Source organism: Gopherus evgoodei, chromosome 12, assembly GCF_007399415.2.
Source record: "Gopherus evgoodei ecotype Sinaloan lineage chromosome 12, rGopEvg1_v1.p, whole genome shotgun sequence".
Lineage (NCBI taxonomy): Eukaryota > Metazoa > Chordata > Testudines > Testudinidae > Gopherus > Gopherus evgoodei.
In genome coordinates this window covers 3,551,796-3,572,872 of record NC_044333.1, presented here as the reverse complement: position 1 = coordinate 3,572,872, position 21,077 = coordinate 3,551,796, and the positions used below count along the sequence as shown (strand labels likewise).

General features: G+C 53.9%; 1 protein-coding gene and 1 non-coding gene across 5 annotated transcripts in view; both read right to left on the bottom strand.

The window, feature by feature from the left end:
- The window catches only part of VAC14 (VAC14 component of PIKFYVE complex), a 201,905-nt gene extending 195,996 nt beyond the window's left edge, over positions 1-5,909 (bottom strand). For 3 of the 4 annotated variants that reach the window (XR_004002856.1, XR_004002857.1, XM_030582196.1), the window contains exon 1: positions 5,695-5,909. Coding sequence is in view for 1 of the 4 variants with exons in the window: in XM_030582196.1 (XP_030438056.1) it covers positions 5,695-5,798 (104 nt within the window). In the remaining 3 variants the exon portion in view is untranslated. The remainder of the gene's footprint in view (positions 1-5,694) is intronic. The other variant, XM_030582198.1, reaches the window with a different exon arrangement.
- A 4,533-nt stretch (positions 5,910-10,442) lies between these two features.
- On the bottom strand, positions 10,443-10,513 carry TRNAG-GCC. The gene has a single exon. It is a non-coding gene; the product is annotated as a tRNA-Gly (tRNA).
- Positions 10,514-21,077: the final 10,564 nt, after the last annotated feature.

Here is a 21,077-nt window from a genome sequence, read left to right as displayed (position 1 = left end):
AAAAAAAAAAAGCTACAATGGCTAAACAAAGTAAAAATACGGTTAGAGGAAAAAAGCCATCCTGTAAGAATTGGAAATCATTGTGACATTGCACCCCATAGTCTTCACAATGATATTATTAGGAGTATGGCATAATGATGATGTATTTTGTGCAAGATAAGTCATGGGAGGCGTCATTGGAAAAGTTATGAACTGTCTAATATGATTATCTAATTTGTATGCATGTATCATTTGTGTGTCGGAAGTTATGAACTTTGACTTCATAACTGTATTTCAAATGTAGTTACACCTGGGTAACGCCCACTAGACAAGATGCTTTCAGCCTAGAGAGTGGACGGGGAAGGGCCTATTCAGGGCAATGGACCATGAGGAAAACATAATATGCCATAGGAGAAGATCATCTCCCACCTGATGAGCCTTCCTGTGAATGCTACAGACAGCCTCCAAGTAATGGCTGTTAGGACTCTACAAGGACATGTGATGAGACTACATCTCTAGACTCCATCTTGGGATGTCAGTATTCCCCACCCCCACCCCCCAGAATAGTCTTGGAACCAAGCGTGGAAACAAAGGGTTCCCACCACATGCTATATCAGGCAGGGAGTGACATCATTTGTGGTTCTACTCCCCACACAAGAAGACTCCGGGAAACACCTGAGGAACAAAGACTGAACTGGGAGGAGTTCTGGACCCAGGCTAAAGGGATTTCTAGCCTGTGAATGAAGCACCTGGGGATTCTAAGCTTAAAGCAAGCACAGCTTGCCCCTTAAGAATTTGTAGCCTGCTTGTATCATCTCTTAGGTTGAGAATCTGCTATTCATATCCAATCTATTTAGTATATTAAGCCTGTTTGCATTTTTTGTTTATTTGCTAGGTAAGCACTTAAAATCTCTCTTTAGTTAATAAACTTGCTTTTGCTTTATCTAAACCAGTGAGTTGGAGTGAAGTGTATGGGAATCTCGGCTCAGGGGCAAGACGCTGTTGAAAAATTCCTCCCTACATTGAGGGAGGGGGCAAATTTTAGGAGCTTACGACATACACTTCCCTGTGCAGCACAAGACAGTATAATTTTAGGTTTATCCTCCAGAGGGGGTGCACACTTGTGGAGCTGAGAGTTGCCTTAGTTGTAGCCTTTGTATGCAGGAGCTAGTCAGAGAGCCCGGATGCAGCTCCAGCTGGGTGTGTCCCTGCCTATATGTATGCTGGTGAGTGTGTAGACTGGAGGACTTTGCCGCTTGTGACAGCAGTGCAGTGTGAGAGGGAGCCCAAGCTGGGGCCTCAGCGGTATCCCAGTCCCAGATTGCAGCCCAGGGCTGACAACCAGTCACAGTCATGTCCTCCTGAGGAAAACAGAAAGGAGCATAAACTCTGGCAAGTCAAGTGTAAACGTATAATTAGGCAGGCCAAAAAAGAATTTGAAGAGCAACTAGCTAAGGGAACCCCCCCCCACACCTTGCTGTTAGTTTTTGTAAGTAGTTCAGAAGAAGGAAGGCTGCCAAACAGCGAATGAGGCCACTGGACAACCACGGTGCTACAGGAGCACTCAAGGAAAATGAAGCTGTTGCGAGCAGAGGACATAGGAGAGATCCCCACACTTGAGCCATTCTTTTTAGGTGATAAATCTGAGGAACTGTCCCCAACAATCAGTAGAGGAGGGAAAATATCGTAATGCCGCTAAATAAATCCATGATCCACCCATATGTTAGATACTGCATGCAATTCTGTTTTCCTCATCTCAAACAAGATGTATTAAAATTGGAAAAGGTGCAGAGAAGGGCTATGAAATTCATTCGGGGTGTGGAACAGCTTCCATGAAGGGAGATTAAATAGACTGGGACTGTTCAGTTTAGAAGAGAGATAACTAGGGGAGGTGGGGAGAATAGGACAGAGGTCTATAAAATCATGACTTGGAGGAGCAAGTGAATAGGGAAGTGTTATTTATCCCTTTATATAACACATGAATTAGAGGTCACCCAATGAAATTGATAAGCAGCAGGTTTAAAACAAGCCAAGGTAAGTACATCCCTACCCCACTATAACGCAATCCGATATAACATGGGTTTGTATATAGCGTGGCAGCAGCGGGGCTCCCTTTAAATCCCGCTGGAGTCCTGCTACCGCTACCCCGATATAATGGGGTTTCAGCTATAATGCGGTAGGGATTTTTGGCTCCCTATGACTGCATTATAGTGGGGTAGAGGTGTACTTCCTCACACAATGCAGTCAAGCTATGGAACCCGTCAAAAGTACAGCTGGGTTCAAAAAAGAACTACATGAATTCATGGAATATGGGTCCATCAATGGCTATTAGCCAACATGACCAGTAAGCTTAAAGTTTTTGTCACGGCAATTTTTAGTAATAGTCATAGACAGGTCACAGGCAATAAACAACAATTCACAGGAGCCCATGGACTGTCTGTGACTTTACGAGAAATAACCAGGTGGCAGGGCTGGGAGAGTGGGATAAGGAATGACAACTGGAGGCCCCCCCGGGGGTGGGGCAGAAAGACTGACAGCCTGAGCCCTGCTACCAAGGGGAGAGAGGATACAGCTCCACTCCCAGCTGCTAAGAGCTGAAGCTGAAGAAATCACAGGGGTCCGGTGAAGTCACAGAATCCCTGACTGCCCTGGCCAGTGTTTTAACGCTCAGGGATGCAAGTCCACACACTCAGTGTCCCTAAACATCCAGAAGCTGGGACTGCAGGACAGGGGATGGATCACACAAAATTGCCCTGTTCTCGTCATTCCCTCTGAAGTTTCTGACAGTGACCAGTACCAGACAACAGGGTAGTGGGCTAGATGGATCGCTGGTCTAATCCAGTATGGTCAATCTTATGATACATAAACAGGGGAATTTCAACTAGAAGTAGAGAGGTTATTTTAACCTCTGGTGCGCCCACTGCTAGAATACGGTGTCCAGTTCTGGTGCCCACAACTCAAGAAGGACGTTAACAAATTGGAGAGGGTTCAGTGAAGAGCCAAAAGGATTAAAGGGTTAGAAAACAAATCTTATAGTGATAGACTCAAGGAGTTTGATCTATTTATCTTAGCAAACAGAAGGCTCCTGGGTGACTTGATTACAGCCTAAAAGTACCTAAATAAGGAACAAATATTCAATGATGGGCTCTGCAATCTAGCAGGGAAAGAGCTAACACGATCCAATGGCTGCAAGCTGAAGCTAGACAAATTCAGGAAGGAAACAAGGCGTAAACGTTTAATCCTGAGAGTAATTAACCATTGGAACAATGTAGCAGGGGTCATGGTGGATTCTCCATCACTGACCATTTTAAACCTAGATTAGACGTTTCTCTAAAAGGTGATGCCTAGGGCATGTTTTGGAGAAATTTACTGGCCTGTGCTATACAGAAGGTTAGGCTAGGTGATCACAGTGGTCCCTTCTGGTCTGAGAATCTATGAAAGTTTGTGATTTATTGGTTATAAAGCTTTAACTTTTGCAATCTTAATGTCTCCTCATTAAATAATTATTGTCTGCCCCTCCCCACTTTCTGATCCCCCATAATTTCCCACAACTATGACAATTTAAATAAATTTAAATGGAAAAATGCCTAAAAATAAACAGACCTCTCAAAATTATAAAAAAAAATTTGATTTCTGCCAAGCCTGTTAATAGCCATTAGCTGGCCTGTCCCTGTTGTGCTGGTGGAATTTTTTTGGGGTCCCCCCCGATTTATTGAGAGCTTTTATTTGAAGGGGCAGAGCTGTTCAATCTTTAGCAGAGTCCTAAAGGTTTCCTGTCAGTTAAATAAGTATTCCTGACAAAACAGTTTGAAGTAAGCAATCTAAGAATCCCATCCTCTCGGTTCACCTTTTACTCGACACTTGAGATGCCAGTTTCACTACTTTTCAGGATAGTGCCTTGTGGCAGAAAAGACATTAATTTCTAATGCAAAAAAAAAAAATCAAGCAAAATATTTTTGGGGGTGGTGGTGATGAGGATTGCAAACCTTGCAGGGCCTTCTTTAATCAGAATAAAGTAGCACAAAAAAGAAAAGAAAAAAACACCTTAAACTTAAGTATGGTTACACTAGAGACTTACAGCTTGCACGGATGCAACTGTGCACTGTTCACTGTTCTGCATGGCACAGTGGTGCAGCATTCCCCCAGGAGTAAGACACAGCTTTGAGCCTCCTTCTGTCCTTAAACATGCTCGGTCCTGACAACCCAGTGAAGTGGTTTCTGAGCTCTCTTCAGCGTTGCTGCTAGACACTTGCTATTGACCAATGCTCAGCACAGCCCGCGCTGGCTGCCTCTGTAGTACAAAGGCTTCATAGCTGCAGTTCACCACTGACCATCGCTTACAAAGCGTGCTACTGTAAAGAAGTCTTTGGAAGATTATTACCTAGGCCTGGGATATCAAATCCCACACACATTGTGACTGCTTGGAAGGACTGAGAAAATGAGTGAAAAGGGTATGATGCTGCCTTTAGGGTGGGGAGTGAAGGCAAATGTGAGAGCACTAAGAAAGCTTATGCTGGAGTAAGTAGAGTGGGCAGAGAAGGAAAGAAGACCAGACAAAATCAGAACTAAAGTAACCATCTGCACGTTAACATTTTACCATCCTATAAGATCTCAGCCAAAAACCGGTAAGCAATGTCTATAACACACACCCCAATACCCTGAAGTTTAATTCCCTGTCAAATGTGCTCCATGGAAAAGGAACACATCAATACTTAAAGAGCAAGACAAGTTTCCATCTCCAGGCAAGCAGCAAAAATGTCCTCTGGTTTCCATTGCACAGCACCTTACACTGATGAGCAATTTAACAACAAACAGAGCAATAAATTCTTTATTGCATCACGAGAGGTTTTATGGTTTTGAATCTCCAATTATGTAATAATGGAACTGATTTTTCACAGCTGATGCTCTACTTTGAGCACTCTACCCATGTCCTGACAGTGAAACTTGAGCATCACTGTTTCATTAGCGTCAAGCTCCCACACTGGAAATGCTTTTGTGTTTAGAATCACAGTTTCAGAGGGATACTGAACATACTGCACTGTTATGAAAGACAAAGGAATTTCTGGATCAGGTTTTACACAGCTCTGTCCTTTAACTGAGTGGTTCTCAAACTGTGGATCACGACCCCCAAGTGGGTCACAACACAGTTTTAAAGAGTTTGCCAGGGTGCGCGCTAGACTTGCTAGGGCCTGGGGCATCACCTTCAGCCCAGGGTGGCAGGGCTCAGGTTACACACATCCCAGGACTGAGGCCCTCGGGCTTCGGCTTCGGGCCCTGCATCCCAAGCACTGGGGGTTCGGTGTCCCGCCCCCTCGCTCCTGAAGACATGAACTAATTTTTGTTGCCGGAAGGGGGTTGAGGGGCAATGAAGTCTGAGAACCGGCCTTAAACTCTGTCCCGGACTTTAGGGACACCGGCCCCTTGAGCGCCAGCTCGTGTGAGCCCCGCGCTCCTGCTGCGGCCGCCCCCGGGCGCTCCGAAGATTACAGCCCCGCCCCCGTGCCTGGCGCTGCTCTGCCACAGGCCGGCCCCCGCGCCGGCTGCGGCTCAGCCCGGCCCCAGCCCCAGCCCCCCGGCTCAGCCCGGCCCCAGCCCCCCGGCTCAGCCCGCCCCCAGCCCCCCGGCTCAGCCCCCCGGCTCAGCCCGGCCCCGGCCCCAGCCCCAGCCCCCAGGCTCAGCCCGGCCCCGGCCCCAGCCCCAGCCCCCGGCGCTCACTTCTCGATCTCCAGCGCCGCCACCTTCCGCTTCTCGTAGAGTTTGTCGTTCAGGGCCCGCACCACGCTGGGCGCCAGGGGCGAGAAATCCTTCTCCGGGTTCATGGTCCCGGCCACAGCCCCGCGCCGGGGGCTCCGGGGAGCAGGAGGAGGCGGCACAGGCCCCGCGCGGGTCTCGGGGTGGGCTACGGCGCTACAGGGCGGCAGCCATGTTAGCTCGGGCACATGACACCGAGACCCCGCCCCGCCTCTTCCGGCCGAGGCCGCGCCCGCGCGCCCCCCCCGCGGAGCTTGGCCCCGCCCACATGGCCGCGGGCGGGTTCCCGGGCTAGTGGGGTAGTTCGATCCGGCTCCGCTCGCTAGACGCGCCCCCCGCGGTCCGTAGTGGCACGTTCCTGCCGGCCGTTCGTTCCCTCGCGGCCCCGCCCCGCCGCGGGGTGACTCGAGCCCGGCCCCGCCCCCGGCCCCGCCCCGCCGCGGGGTGCCTCGAGCCCGGCCCCGCCCCCGCCCCCGCCCCGCGGGGTGCCTCGAGCCCGGCCCCGCCCGAGGGAGAGAGGCCGGGGAACGGGGATGTTGCGGGCAGCTGATCAGCAGTAGGGCCCTGCCCCGCCAGCCCCCGCTGCCCTCATCACCGGGCAATCCCACTGCCATCGCTCTGCCCAGCCCCAGCCGCTCTGCCCGGGGAGCCCAAAGCACCTGGCAAACACGGACAAACTCACGTTGCAGGCGGGCACCATTGGCCCCGTTTTACAGATGGGAAAGTGAAGTGCAGAGACGCTCAGTCCTGAAGCCAGGCAGCACATCCGTCAGGAAGAGAACTCAGGAGTCCTGGCTCTCCTGCTCTGCGCGTACAGCGCTGCCTCTCGCACACACAGGTGGGGAATCCTGTGCATGGCCTAATGCGGCTGCTCCTCCCACCGCTCCCTTCAACAGCCATTAGGCATAAAATGACGGAGCAGGTGTTTGAAGTTCACACTCGTCCTCGGTGCTGCGCTCTAGGTGTGCGACTAGAGCAACACAGAGAAAGAGACTCACTTAGGCCATGTCTACATCTAAAATTTTGCAGCGCTGGTTGTTACAGCTGTATTAGTACAGCTGTATAGGGCCAGCGCTGCAGAGTGGCCACACTTACAGCAACCAGCGCTGCAAGTGGTGTTAGATGTGGCCACACTGCAGCGCTGTTGGGCGGCTTCAAGGGGGGTTCCGGGACGAGAGAGCAAACCGGGAAAGGAAACCAGCTTCGCCGCGGTTTGCTCTCTCGGTCCCGGAGCCAGCCAGCAAACCGCAGGGAAGGAGACCTGCTTGCTCGGGGTTCCGGGACCGAGAGAGCAAACCGGGAATGCCGCGGTTTGCTCTCTCGGTCCCGGAGCCAGCCAGCAAACCGCAGGGAAGGAGACCTGCTTGCTCGGGGTTCCGGGACCGAGAGAGCAAACCGGGAACGCCGCGGTTTGCTCTCTCGGTCCCGGAGCCAGCCAGCAAACCGCAGGGAAGGAGACCTGCTTGCTCGGGGTTCCGGGACCGAGAGAGCAAACCGGGAACGCCGCGGTTTGCTCTCTCGGTCCCGGAGCCAGCCAGCAAACCGCAGGGAAGGAGACCTGCTTGCTCGGGGTTCCGGGACCGAGAGAGCAAACCGGGAACGCCGCGGTTTGCTCTCTCGGTCCCGGAGCCAGCCAGCAAACCGCAGGGAAGGAGACCTGCTTGCTCGGGGTTCCGGGACCGAGAGAGCAAACCGGGAACGCCGCGGTTTGCTCTCTCGGTCCCGGAGCCAGCCAGCAAACCGCAGGGAAGGAGACCTGCTTGCTCGGGGTTCCGGGACCGAGAGAGCAAACCGCGGCGAAGCTGGTTTCCTTTCCCGGTTTGCTCTCTCGGTCCCGGAACCCCGAGCAAGCAGGTCTCCTTCCCTGCGGTTTGCTGGGTGGCTCCGGGACCGAGAGAGCAAACCGCGGCGTTCCCGGTTTGCTCTCTCGGTCCCGGAACCCCGAGCAAGCAGGTCTCCTTCCCTGCGGTTTGCTGGGTGGCTCCGGGAACGCGAGAGCAAACCGCGGCGAAGCTGGTCTCCTTTCCCGGTTTGCTCTCTCAGTCCCGGAACCCCGAGCAAGCAGGTCTCCTTCCCTGCGATTTGCTGGGTGGCTCCGGGACCGAGAGAGCAAACCGGGAAAGGAAACCAGCTTGATTACCAGAGGCTTCCTCCTTCCACGGAGGTCAAGAAAAGCGCTGGTAACTGTCTACATTGGATTACCAGCGCTGGATCACCAGCGCTGGATCCTCTACACCCGAGACAAAACGGGAGTACGGCCAGCGCTGCAAACAGGGAGTTGCAGCGCTGGTGGTGCCCTGCAGATGTGTACACCTTCAAAGTTGCAGCGCTGTAACTCCCTCACCAGCGCTGCAACTTTCTGATGTAGACAAGCCCTTATACACTTATAGCCCGGCCCGATACAGCACACGCCAGGCACAGCTTGTCCACTCACCCCCTTCACTGCATTGTATTTGTACAATGTGGTCATTCAAGCAACCAACAAAAACCCATTGCCCAGTAGTTGGTCTTTACCCAAACTCAGGTATTCAAGCCCTGTCTACACTAGGCTACTGGAAGCGCTCAGCCCCAGGTCCATCACCACACTGCAGAAACGGGCAGCTCCAGGCCCAAGCACGCCAAACACATGCTTGGGGCGGCATACCATGGGGGGCACTCTGCCGGTAGCCGGGAGGGCGGCAGGCAGGCAGCCTTCGGCGGCATGCCTGCGGAGGGTCTGCTGGTCCCGCAGTTCCAGTGGTCCACCGAAGCCACGGGACCAGCGGACCCTCCGCAGGCACGCGGGACCGGCAGAGCGCCCCCCGGCATGTCGCCATGCTTCGGGTGGCGAAATGTCTAGAGCTGCCCCTGTGCAGAAGGCACTTTACACTATGTATGGGCCCATGTTAGACAGGAGCTATCCGGTGGTCCCGGTGCCCTCCGCTGAAGGAAGGTGACCATGAGGATATTTTCACTAGCACAAGCTCAAGCTATAGCTCTCCATGTCAACCTAGCATTTAGATATTACTCATCCACCTCAACCCAGCCTTCCTCCCCTTTTAGCCCTTACAGAAACAGAACCCGGCCAGCACTATCAAGGCTTGCAAACTGGTTTCCTAACTTCAGAGGAAGGAACGTCAACCCTGACCCCAAAATTAAGTTCATGGAACTGAACGAGATGATCTGGTCATTTCCCCATCCAGTGACTGATACATCTGAGAACAGACATGTTGGGTCTCAGTCCAATTAGTAATGGGGCAGGGCAGGGCGTCCTGTCCCAAACCACACCACCCTGTCTGCCACTGACCAGTCCCTCCACGGACAGGCAAGGGAAGGCCTGAATGCCACGCAGGCTGACTGTCTCAGCCCCAGAACTGGTCCCTTTTAGGTCTGTAAACAGGCATGATGGGAAAGTTCATACTGTAGCCAGTCTGGGGGTGAACAAGGCCTTTGGCTGCAGGGCTCTTGATGCAGCACATATCACATTGGTTTTTAAGCCATTAAATAATAGGCGGTGAAGGGGAAACATTTTCCTCCCTACACCCCTTCTGATCAATGTTCCAGCATCCTCCCCTCCCCCCACTTCGAAACCCACCTAGCTGAGCCTGGACCGTACCCTGGTAATACAATTCCTTAGCCTGTGAGATATTGGTACATCATGAAATCCAGCTCCAAGTCAGAGCCTTCCCCACCCTGGCCAGATGTGACTCTGTACAAGAAGCTGGTGATCTGAATGCTGTTCATGCTGCTCCTGATCAGCTCAGAGTCCCTGGAGAGCAGATTCTGCAGTGCCTAAACCAGCACCCTGACAGAGGGAGAGAGCAGCACCTGCTCTCCCATGGATACCAATGGCTGGCAGCCTGTCAACCAGCAACTGATGCAGCAAAGCTAGTTGAAAACCTCAGCTGAGGAAGGGCCGTGTGGGGCTGTGCACTTCACACTGCAGTCCCACACCCCTCCACATAGACTGGCATACATTTCACAAGGCTGCTCCTGCACTGGCCATGAATTGAACGCTGGCGGCCCCTGCGGCAAGCGAGAATTTTGTACTGAGCCACCAATCCCCAGCTGCAGGAAAAGGCTGCACCAGTCGTTTAAGGACTGAGCCCTGGTCTATACACCATTTAGATTGACCTAGCTATGGCACTCGGGGGTGTAAAACATTTACACCCCAAGCGCTGTATGTAGGCCAACCCGACCCCGCTGTAGATGCAGTTAGGTGAGCAAAGGAATTCTTCCAGCGACTTCGCTAGGGCCACTCGGGGAGGTGGATTAGTGACACTGATGGAAAAACCCCGACCATCGATGTTGAGAACATCTCTGGTGCTCAGGTGGTACAGCTGCAGATGTGCTTCCATAGTCCCCGTAGCGCAGACAGGCCCTGAGTGTCAGGGATCCCCCTCGGGCCAGGAACTGCTAGTCACATACACTGAAGCTGCTACACCAGCAACTGAACAGAGAAGGGCTGGGACCATTAAAGAGCCCTGTGCCAGAGGTTTCCCTTGGGGTAAGGGGTGATCTAGTGAGAACACAGCACCATTGCAACACTAGAAGCAGTGTGATTCACAGAGGTTCTAGTATTTCATGTGAATGCTCCTCTGCCCTGGTGCTAGAAATCTGATGTAATAGGTTTCCTAATTGTTTAATCAGTCCCCTGGAAAGGACGGACTAGGACAGAGGGTTAGGTTGGCGCAGGGCAATCATTTTAATTAAGAAAAAAAACACCCTGCTCTTGCATTGGCCGGGAATCGAACCCGGGCCTCCCGCGTGGCAGGCGAGAATTCTACCACTGAACCACCAATGCTGCAGCTGGTGAAAACTGCTTCTCCAGCTGTTTTGTTCACGCTGCACATATGGTGACAGGAAGTATCTGGTTACAGTCCTGCTCTGGGACCATGTCATTCTGCCCTTAGACATCTTAACCCTTTCACCGTAGATCGTGGAAGCAAGAGCACCCCCAGGCTCAGCATTTCACGGTCTTGCTCTTCATTTTAGGGCCTTGATTTCACTTCCCAACAGGCCATTTGCAAAAGTGCGCAGCTCAGCCAAGGACAGGTTTGGCTGAACTAACAGTAGAGTGAAGGTCTCCGCAAGCCGGGATCTCTGCACTCCCCTGGGGAAGTGAGGGGAAAGGATCGTAGCCTGCAAACAACTGACAGCAAGTCTGACTGGGCCACGAGTAACACCTGAGAACATGCAGGAGCCACATGACAGACAGACACACACGATGGTGACAAGCTCCGTGTGCCAATCGCAGAGGCTCTTGGGGGACAGGAAAGCACCCTGTGCGCGGAACTGTTGCTGCAGAAATTAAAAAAGACGGTTACTCACCTTTGTAACTGTTCTTCTTCAAGATGTGTTGCTCACATCCATTCCAGTTAGGTGTGCGCGCCGTTCGTCGGAAACTAGCAACTCCAGTGGGCCGGCAGGTCGCCCCCTAGAGTGGCGCCGCCATGGCACCAGATATATACCCCTGCCGGCCCACCCGCTCCTCAGTTCCTTCTTGCCGGCTACTCCGACAGTGGGGAAGGAGGGCGGGTGTGGAATGGATGTGAGCAACACATCTCGAAGAACAACAGTTATAAAGGTGAGTAACCATCTTTTCTTCTTCGAGTGATTGCTCACATCCATTCCAGTTAGGTGAATCCCAAGCCATACCTAGGCGGTGGGGTCGGAGTGAGAAGTAGCGGCATGGAGCACTGCAGATCCGAAGGCCGCGTCCTCTCTGGACTGCTGGACCAGGGCGTAGTGGGAAGCAAAGGTGTGGACCGATGACCAGGTCGCTGCCCGACAGATTTCCTGGATGGGCACACGGGCGAGGAAAGCCAGCGACGACGCCTGCGCCCTGGTAGAGTGCGCAGTCACATGGCCCGTAGGAACGTGAGCCAAGTCATAGCAGGTCCTGATACAGGACGTTACCCACGAGGATAACCTCTGCGAGGAAATGGGAAGCCCCTTAATGCGGTCCGCTACTGACACAAAAAGCTGGGGGGATTTGCGGAACGGTTTGGTCCTCTCCACATAAAACGCGAGAGCCCGACAGACATCAAGCGAGTGGAGTTGTTGCTCCCTGCGTGAAGAATGAGGTTTCGGGAAAAAAACTGGGAGGAAGATCTCCTGGTTGACGTGGAAGGCTGAGACCACCTTGGGGAGAAAGGCAGGGTGCGGTCTCAGCTGCACCTTATCTTTATGGAAGACTGTATACGGGGGATCTACCGTGAGAGCCCGGAGTTCCGACACCCGTGTAGCTGAGGTAATAGCTACTAAAAAGGCAGTCTTCCAGGAAAGATAGAGCAGGGAGCAAGTAGCTAACGGCTCAAAGGGGGGCCCCATGAGCCGAGACAATACCAGGTTAAGATCCCAGGTAGGGGCAGGGGGTCAGACGTTAGGCTATAGACGTTCCAGCCCCTTAAGGAATCTAGTCACTGTCGGGTGAGAGAAAACGGAGCGGCCATCCCCACCCAGGTGAAAGGTGGAGATAGCCGCCAGGTGGACCCGCAGGGACGATATTGCCAGGCCCTGTTGCTTAAGGGACCAAATATAGTCCAAAATATTGGCCACCGAAACTTCCATTGGGAGGAGACCCTTCTCCACGCACCAACAGGAGAAACACTTCCACTTGGCCGAGTACGTCGCTCTAGTGGAAGACTTCCTGCTGCCCAAGAGTACCTCACGTACCGGGGTGCAGCAGCGCAACTCAGAACTGGTCAGCCATGCAGGAGCCACGCTGCTAGGTGCAGCGACTGGAGGTCCGGGTGACAGAGAGTTCCGTGGTCCTGGGTGATCAGGTCTGGGTGAAGGGGCAGGGGAACTGGGTCGGCTATGGCCAGGTCCAGCAACATGGGGTACCAATGTTGCCTGGGCCACGCCGGGGCTACCATGATCACGCGGGCCCTGTCCCTGCGCACCTTCAGAAGGACCCTGTGGACCAGCGGGAACGGGGGGAACGCGTAGAACAAGTGGGTCGTCCACGGAATAAGGAAGGCGTCCGCTATAGACCCGGGTTCCCGGCCCTGAAAGGAGCAGAACGCCTGGCATTTCCTGTTCCCCCTGGACGCGAAGAGGTCCACGCGGGGACAACCCCACCTCTGGAAAATCGAGAGGGCGACGTCCGGGCGGAGGGACCATTCGTGCGTGAGGAAGGATCTGCTCAGGCGGTCTGCCAGCGTATTCCGTACTCCGGGGAGGAAGGAAGCCGTGAGGTGAATGGAGTGGGCTATACAAAAGTCCCAGAGTCGCATCGCCTCGTGACATAGGGGAGAGGATCTGGTGCCACCCTGCTTGTTGATATAGTACATGGTCGTCGTGTTGTCGGTAAATACCGCGACACAACGACCCCGAAGCTGGTGACAGAACGTTTGACAAGCAAGGCGGACCGCCCTCAACTCCCGCATGTTGATGTGTAGCTCCACCTCCTGTGGGGACCACAGGCCCTGTGTCCTCAGGGTTCCCAGGTGGGCCCCCCAGCCGAGATCTGAGGCATCCGTCGTTAGGGACACCGAGGGCTGGGGTGGGTGGCATGGGAGCCCCGCACACACGACGGACTGGTCTAGCCACCAACTGAGAGAGTCCAACACCCCCTGGGGGATTGTGATCAGCATGTCTAGTGACTGCCTTGCCGGCCGGTAATGTGCGATGAGCCAAGACTGGAGGGGCCTCATGCGGAGCCGTGCATACCCGGTCACAAATGTGCAGGCTGCCATACAGCCTAACAGGGTTAGGCATGTCCGTATCAATGTCAGGGGGGCTGCCAGCAAGCGCTGAACGATCGCCGACAACGACTGGAACCTCGGCAATGGCAGAAGGGCCCTGGCCACGGTGGAGTCCAGGACGGCCCCAATGAACTCCACCCTCTGCGAGGGGAGCAGGGTGGACTTGTCCACGTTGATCATGAGGCCCAAGGTAGCAAACAGGCCGGTGATCCTGCGGACGTGGCTGCGGACCTGCAGCTCCGACGTGCCTCGAATTAACCAATCGTCGAGGTAAGGGAACATGTGAATGCGACTGCGCCGAAGATGTGCAACAACGACAGCCATGCATTTTGTGAATACCCTCGGAGCCGTAGAAAGGCCAAATGGGAGGACCGCAAATTGGTAGTGACGGCGGTCGACCACGAACCAAAGGAAGCGTCTGTGGTGTGGCCATATGGCAATATGAAAATAAGCGTGCTGCATGTCGAGGGCGGCATACCAGTCTCCAGGATCCAGGGATGGGATAATGGTCCCCAGGGATACCATGCGGAACTTCAACTTCACTAGATATTTGTTGAGCTCTCGCAGGTCGAGGATAGGCCTGAGGCCTCCCTTGGCCTTGGGGATCAGAAAGTAGCGGGAATAAAACCCCTTGCCCTTCTCGTTCTCCGGAACCGCCTCTATAGCTCCTTTGTTGAGGAGCGTCTGTACCTCCTGGCGGAGGAATTGCTCGTGAGAGGGGTCCCTGAAGAGGGACGAGGGTGGGGGGCGGGAGGGAGGAAATGATACAAACTGCAGACGGTATCCCGTCTGCACCGTGCGTAAGACCCAGCGGTCGGATGTTATCCGGGACCATGCCTGGAGGAAAAACGAAAGGCGGTTGGAAAACGGGGGGGGAAGGATCCATGGGGGATACTGGTATTACGCCCTCGGGCGCACCTTCAAAACGAAGGTTTGGGTCCAGGTGGGGCTTTAGAGGAGCTTTGGTTTTGCCCCCCTTGATTGCCCGACGGCCTGCGCCTGCCATTTCTGCCGCGGCGCCTATTAAGGTCCTGCCGCTGGTGAAACTGGAGGTATGGCCGACGCTGCTGCTGTTGCTGCGTCCGGAAGGGTCTGCGTTGCGTCCCAGGCGTGTGCATACCAAAGGAGCGCATAATGACCCGATTGTCCTTAAGACTTTTCAGTCTGGGGGCTGTCTTCTCCAAGAACAGGCCCTGGCCTTCGAACGGGAGGTCCTGGATGGTGTATTGGAGCTCTGGTGGAAGGCCAGAAACCTGAAGCCAGGAGATGCGGCGCATCGTCACCCCCGAGGCGAGGGTACGGGCAGCCGAGTCTGCAGCGTCCAAGGAGGCCTGCAACGAGGTTCGTGCAACCTTCTTGCCCTCGTCAAGAATCGCCGCAAATTCTTGACGCGCTTCTTGTGGCAGCAGCTCTTTGAACTTATCCGCTGCCACCCAAGAGTTAAATGCGTAGCGGCTAAGAAGGGCTTGCTGATTGGAAACCCTGAGCTGAAGGGCCCCAGCCGAATAAACCTTGCGGCCGAGGAGGTCCATACGCCTGGCCTCCTTGGATTTGGGGGCTGGGGCTTCCTGTCCATGACGCTCCCTCTCGTTCACCGACTGTACCACCAGGGAGCATGGTGTTGGGTGAATATGGAGGTACTCATAGCCCTTGGAGGGGGCCATATACTTCCTTTCGACACCCCGTGCAGTAGGGGGGATGGAGGCCGGCGATTGCCAGATCGTATTGGCGTTGGCCTGGATCGTCCGAATGAAGGGCAGGGCGACCCTGGTGGGAGCATCGGAGGAGAGGATGCTGACGACGGGGTCCTCGATCTCAGAGACCTCCTCAGCTTGCAGGCTCAGATTCTGTGCTACGTGCCTGAGGAGGTCCTGATGTGCCCTGAGATCTAGCGGAGGAGGGCTATTAGAGGAAGTGCCAGCCACCGCCTCATCGGGAGAAGACGATGAGGAGACCCCCGGCAAGAGAGTGTCCAGCGGGGGGTCCGCCTCAGCCCTCGCTTCTGGCTCAGGAGGGAGATCAGGGTCCTGTTGCTTTGACCCGTCCTCCCCGTCCGGGGAGGGAGGGGGCGAGACAATGACGCCTCCGGCGCCCTGTGCTCTGCCGCTGCAGGCCTAGGAGGAAGCTGTTGGGGTTCCTGGGCTTGATGGTACGCCCAGGGTGTCCAGAACCCCCACTGCTGCGGACCCTGGTCCTGTTGCGGAGGGTCTTGAAAAAGGGCCGCTTGTCTGTCAGTGCCCAGCGCGTATACACTGTCCGCCTGCGATGACACCGACGGCTGTCTGGAAGGCCATGGAGGGGCCGACCGCGGCTGGTAAGAGTCTCCGCGTCCTGGCGCCGAAGATGTTCTCGGTGCCGGGGACCGGTACCGGGAGTCATACCAGTGCCGGGATCGGGACCGGGGTCTGTCTTGGACTCGGTGCCGGGATCGGGACCGGTACCGGCCGCTGACTCGGTGCCAGGATCGGGACAGGGACCTGCCACCGACGCGGTGTCAGGAGGTCGACTGGGACCGGGACTTGCCACCAGCTCGGTGCCGGGAGGTCGACCGGTGTGCTGATCGACGGCGGGACTGGCTCCTAGAGTCCCGGTGCCGGTATCGGTGGCTGGAACCAGACCGTGACCGTCTGGAGGCCGATCGGTGCTGTGAGTACGACCGGTACCGCCGAGGGGAGCGGTGCCGGGACTGCGAGCGGCGGCGGGATCTTGAGCGACCATGGTGTCGGGACCTCGACAGCGAGCGTGAGTCCCGAGACGGCGCTGTCATCATAGGTTTGCCCCTGGACGCTACCCGCACCGGAGGTACCGGGGGTGGAGGCTGAGTTGACTCAGTCAGGGCAATGAGGTCCCGTGCCGAGGCGAAGGTCTCTGGCGTCGATGGGACCAATAGCTCAACCCCAGATCTTATGGGGGAGCTCGGCGGGACCGGAGTCGACGGTGCCGGTAGCGCCGCGGCAGATGTCAGTGCCGGGCGCTCCACTCAAGTCTGCCTGGAGTTGCAGACTTCGAGGGTCTTGCTTCTGCACCCGGTGCCGGAGAAGGTCGGTGCCGGGGAGTCTTTCCGGTGCCGGCGCGATCCGGTGCCGGTGTCGAGATGACGGCCTGCGAAGCTGCCGGGTCGAGTGCCGCTTCCATGAGGAGAGTCCTAAGTCTCTGGTCTCTCTCCTTCTTTGTTCTAGGCTTAAAAGCCTTGCAAATGTGGCACTTGTCCGATCTGTGCGATTCCCCCAGGCATTTTAGACACGCATCGTGAGGGTCGCTGGTCGGCATCGGCTTCTTACAGGCCGCACATTGCTTGAAGCCCAGCAAACCAGGCATGATCCCGGTGCCGGGAAGGGCTACGGCCCAAATCGGCTAACAAATATCTACAATATTATTTACACTATTAACTATATAACTAACTACACTTAACTACTAACTACAACTATCAACCGTAGAACAAGGAGAGCTAGGGACGTGGAGGACAGCTAAGCCGCGCTCCACAGTTCCAACGACCGACACGGCGGTAAGAAGGAACTGAGGAGCGGGCGGGCCAGCAGGGGTATATATCAGGTGCCATGGCGGCGCCACTCTAGGGGGCGACCTGCCGGCCCACTGGAGTTGCTAGGGTAAAAAGTTTTCAACGAACGTGCACGCGCAGCGCGCACACCTAACTGGAATGGATGTGAGCAATCACTCGAAGAAGAACTGCCTCCACTGGTCTGTCTGAACGGATGCCCTGGATGCCAAGGAGGGCTCAGGCGCCCTGAGGGTTACTCACTCACATGGGCTAGGACAGGGGAGGAGCTGGGCATTGTGACTCATGCCCAGCCCCACCAGTGGGGAGTGTGGCACTGCCAACTAGGCACAGGCTGGCATGGAGCCATAGGTGTGAGCAGGAGGCTCCTGGGTTCTGGGAAGTTGGCAGGGCTGCGCCAGGCAGAGGAGAAAGTGCTGGGAGGTGCCTTCCCTGGCTGCAGCCCTGCAAGTTCCCAGGACATGCCAAGCCTGGGCCCCCAGTGCCGGTGCAGCCTCTGTGACACGCACACATTTTAACTCTGAAAGAGCCACAGGCGGCTCGCGAGCCACTGTTTGGCCGCCGCTGGCATATTCCAACTACACTACCAACACCTAGATCCCAGACAAGCGCGATTACACTCCCGTGTCTTTCATGGATTTTGCTATCTTGGCTACTAGGAGAATGGTGTTGCCAGCTGTGGGTGTGCCGCCTGAAGGCCCTGTATGCACTAGAAAATTAACGTTGGCTTGCAGCTTGTTGCATCTTCTTTTGCTCGGCTCCCAGCAAGCAGGGTCAAGGGGAGGGGGAAGAGTCAGGGGTGCACAGCTGGCCCACCACAGTCCCAGACTGCAGGCCGGGGGCGGGGGGAGGGAAATCTAGTCACAGTGTGTCGGGTTCTTAGGGATTGGCTTGTTTTTGGCCTTGTTTTGAAATGGGATTAGCTTGATTTCTGATGTATTGTGAAAGTCGGGTGCTTATTTACCATGTGAAAGTTGGCAACTGTGCTTGTTATTTGTATAGTAGATTGTTTTTTGAAAAGGAGTTTTTAAGGTTACCTACTATAATGGTGTCTAATCTTCCCAGGTTCCACTGGAGGACCTCTGCAGGGTCAGGGACTCAGGGTTGTCTGTGAACTCTTAACACCTTAATTGAAGGGGACAGAGGTGTCCAACCTTTCAACAAATGCTTTCTTTATCCAAATTTAGTTGCTTAACAAAAGGGTCTTCTGGAAATGAATTGCATTGTCTCTCATCTTCCATTGGTAGCTATAATCAGGCCAAGTCAATGTTAACAAGGAATCAGTTACACACTTTGTATTCTGTTGACTCTTGTGGTGTCCCCTTTTTTCCAGCTTTCAAATAGCAGCGTTTTCCAGTTCAGACACTTCCTGGATTTTTGATTGTGGTGAGGGAGGAGACTGAAAGAACCTGTGGGAAGACAAAAAGGTAATTGATTGATAATTGATTGATTGAATTGTTGATGTAGGGAACTTAAACTTTTGTAAGGGAGTTGATTTGTTCAAAAAAGAACTAGATAATTCATGCAGGATGGATCCATCAATGGCCTTCAGCCAGGATGGGCAGGGATGCCAGAAGCTGGGAATTGGTGTCAGGGGATGGATCACTTGGTGATTCCCTGCTCTGTTCATTCCCTCTGGGGAACCTGGCACTGGCCACAGGATACTGGGCTTGCTGGACCATTGGTCTGACCCGTCTGGCCGCTCTTATGTTCTTGTTACGTTCTAATGTGCAGCCAGAGAGAGGAGCCCTTGCAGCACTGTGGTTCCCCCAGCATCCTGGCTCCCCATGGAAAGCCCAGACTCATGTGCTGCAGCTTCCCCCACCTCTGCTACTGCCCTGCCCTCAGCTTCCCCTCTCAGCATGCAGTGCCAGGATTGCAGCAGGGGCTCTGTCCCTGGACAGGGATGCAGGTGCTTCGGCTCATTACTTCCCGGTGGTAGCAGCCTCTGGCCACAGGTAGATTCAAGGGGCTGCAGGCAGGGAAGCCACATCCCAGAGCTTCCTTTTCTGCCTGCAGCCCAACAAACCTGCCTTTTGTCTATTGGCCCTGGTGCCAGGGAAGGCTGCAGCCCAGAGGGGGCAGGGAGAGGTACCATGCAGTCCCAGTGTTTCCTTCCCTGGCTGCAGCCCCACAAACCTTCCTGTGGCCAGGGCCTTTCTTCCAAAAGCAGTTGTTAATAAGCAGCTTGGCTGCTGCCGATGTCTGAATCGCATTCTCTGCTGACTGTGAACCGCTCTCCACTGCTGCACTAGGTGGTATTTCAGGTTCCAGCTGAGCCTTTTGTGCTGGTGTAGCTGCTGCTGCAGGTGCAAGCTCTGTGGCGCCCTTTGGTGCTGGCTCACCGGACTCCGGTAGGGTTGTAAGTATGGGCTCTGCTGCTGACTGCTCTGCCAGTTCTGATCCTCAGGCTGGTTCTGGCTGGGTCCCAGAAACTGGATCTACAACTGCTGTCATAGACTCTGATCTGGGGTCTGGTTCCACCACCTCTGGCTGGGTTCCTGTAGGAGGCTCAGGAATGGAGTTAGGTGTGGAGGCCTGTTTAGCCTGGCTGTGGGTGACTATCTCCACCCTTTTTGTTAGCCTCACATGGTTGGCAAAGTCTTCTCCCAACAGCATGGGAATGGAATAATTGTCATAGGCTTCAAAAGTCCATATCCCTGATCAACTCGGCTGCAGGCAAATTAAGAGTTGGCCTTAAAGGGTTGCACCTGGGCCTCTGAATTTGGGGTCCACCAGGGATTGGTGGATAGCTGACACCTGTGCTCCAATGTCTCTCCATGCAGTAATCTTCCTCCTGCCCACAATCAGTTTCCCCTTTGCTCTGGGGGTATTTGCAAGACATCTGGGCCTGAAGGCTCTTGGATGATTAACTGTAGTCAACTGGTGCTCTTGGCCTTCATAGAATATCAGGGTTGGAAAGGACCTTGGGACGTCATCCAGTCCAACCCCATGCTCAAAGCAGAACCAATCCCCAGACAGATTTTTTGCCCCAGATCCCTAAATGGCCCCCTCAGGTATTAAACTCACACCCCTGGGTTTAGCAGACCAAAGCTCAACCACTGAGCTATCCCTCCCCCCCACTGCCAGCTGTTGGCAAGCAGGCCAGGGACATGCAGAACATGGTGTTGGATCCCTGCCCACCCTGGCTAATAGCCATTGCTGGACCTATTCTCCATGAATGTATCTAGCTCTTATTGAAATCCTGTTATAATTTTGGACTTCACAGCATCCCCTGGCAAAGAGTTCCACAGGTTGACTGTGAAAAAATACTTTTTTCTGTTTGTTTTAAATCCAATGCCTGTTAATTCCATTTGGTGACTCCTAGTTCTTGTGTTATGTGAAGGAGTAAAGAACACTTCCTTATTCAATTTTTCCTCGCCATTCATGATTTTATAGACCTCTAGCATAACCCCCCTTAATCATCTCTTTTCCAAGCTGAAAAGACCCAGTCTTTTTAATCTCTCCTCATACAGAAAGTGTCCTATACAACTAATTATCTGTTGCCCTTCTCTGAACCTTTTCCAAATCCAATATATCTTTTTTGAGATGAGGTGGCCAAATCTGCACGCACTATTCAATATGTGGGCGTCCCATGGATTTATATAGAAGCAACATAATATTTTTCTCTTTTTATCTATCCCTTTCCTAATGATTCCCAACATTGTTCACTTTTTTAACTGCCACTGCACATTGAGTGGATGTTTTCAGAAAATTGTCCACGACTCCAAATCTCTTTCTTGAGTGGTAACAGCTAATGTAGACCCCATCATTTTATACGTATAGTTGGGATTATATTTTGCCAAGTGTGTTACTTTGCATTTATCAGCATTAATTTCTTCTGCCATGTGTTGCCCAGTCCCCCAGTTTTGTGAGATCCCTTTGTAACTCTTCGCAGTCTGCTTTGGATTTAACTATCTTGACTAATTTTGTATCTGCAAATTTTATGACCTCACTGTTTACCCCTTTCTCCAGATCATTTATGAATATTACAATAGGACTGGGCCCAGTACAGACCCCTGGGAGACACCACTATTTACCTCTCTCCATTCTCACCTTTTATTCCTACCCTTTGTTTCCTGTCTTTTAACTGACGCGCCTGCAATGCTTTCGGGCTCATCTAACCAGCCTTAATTTAC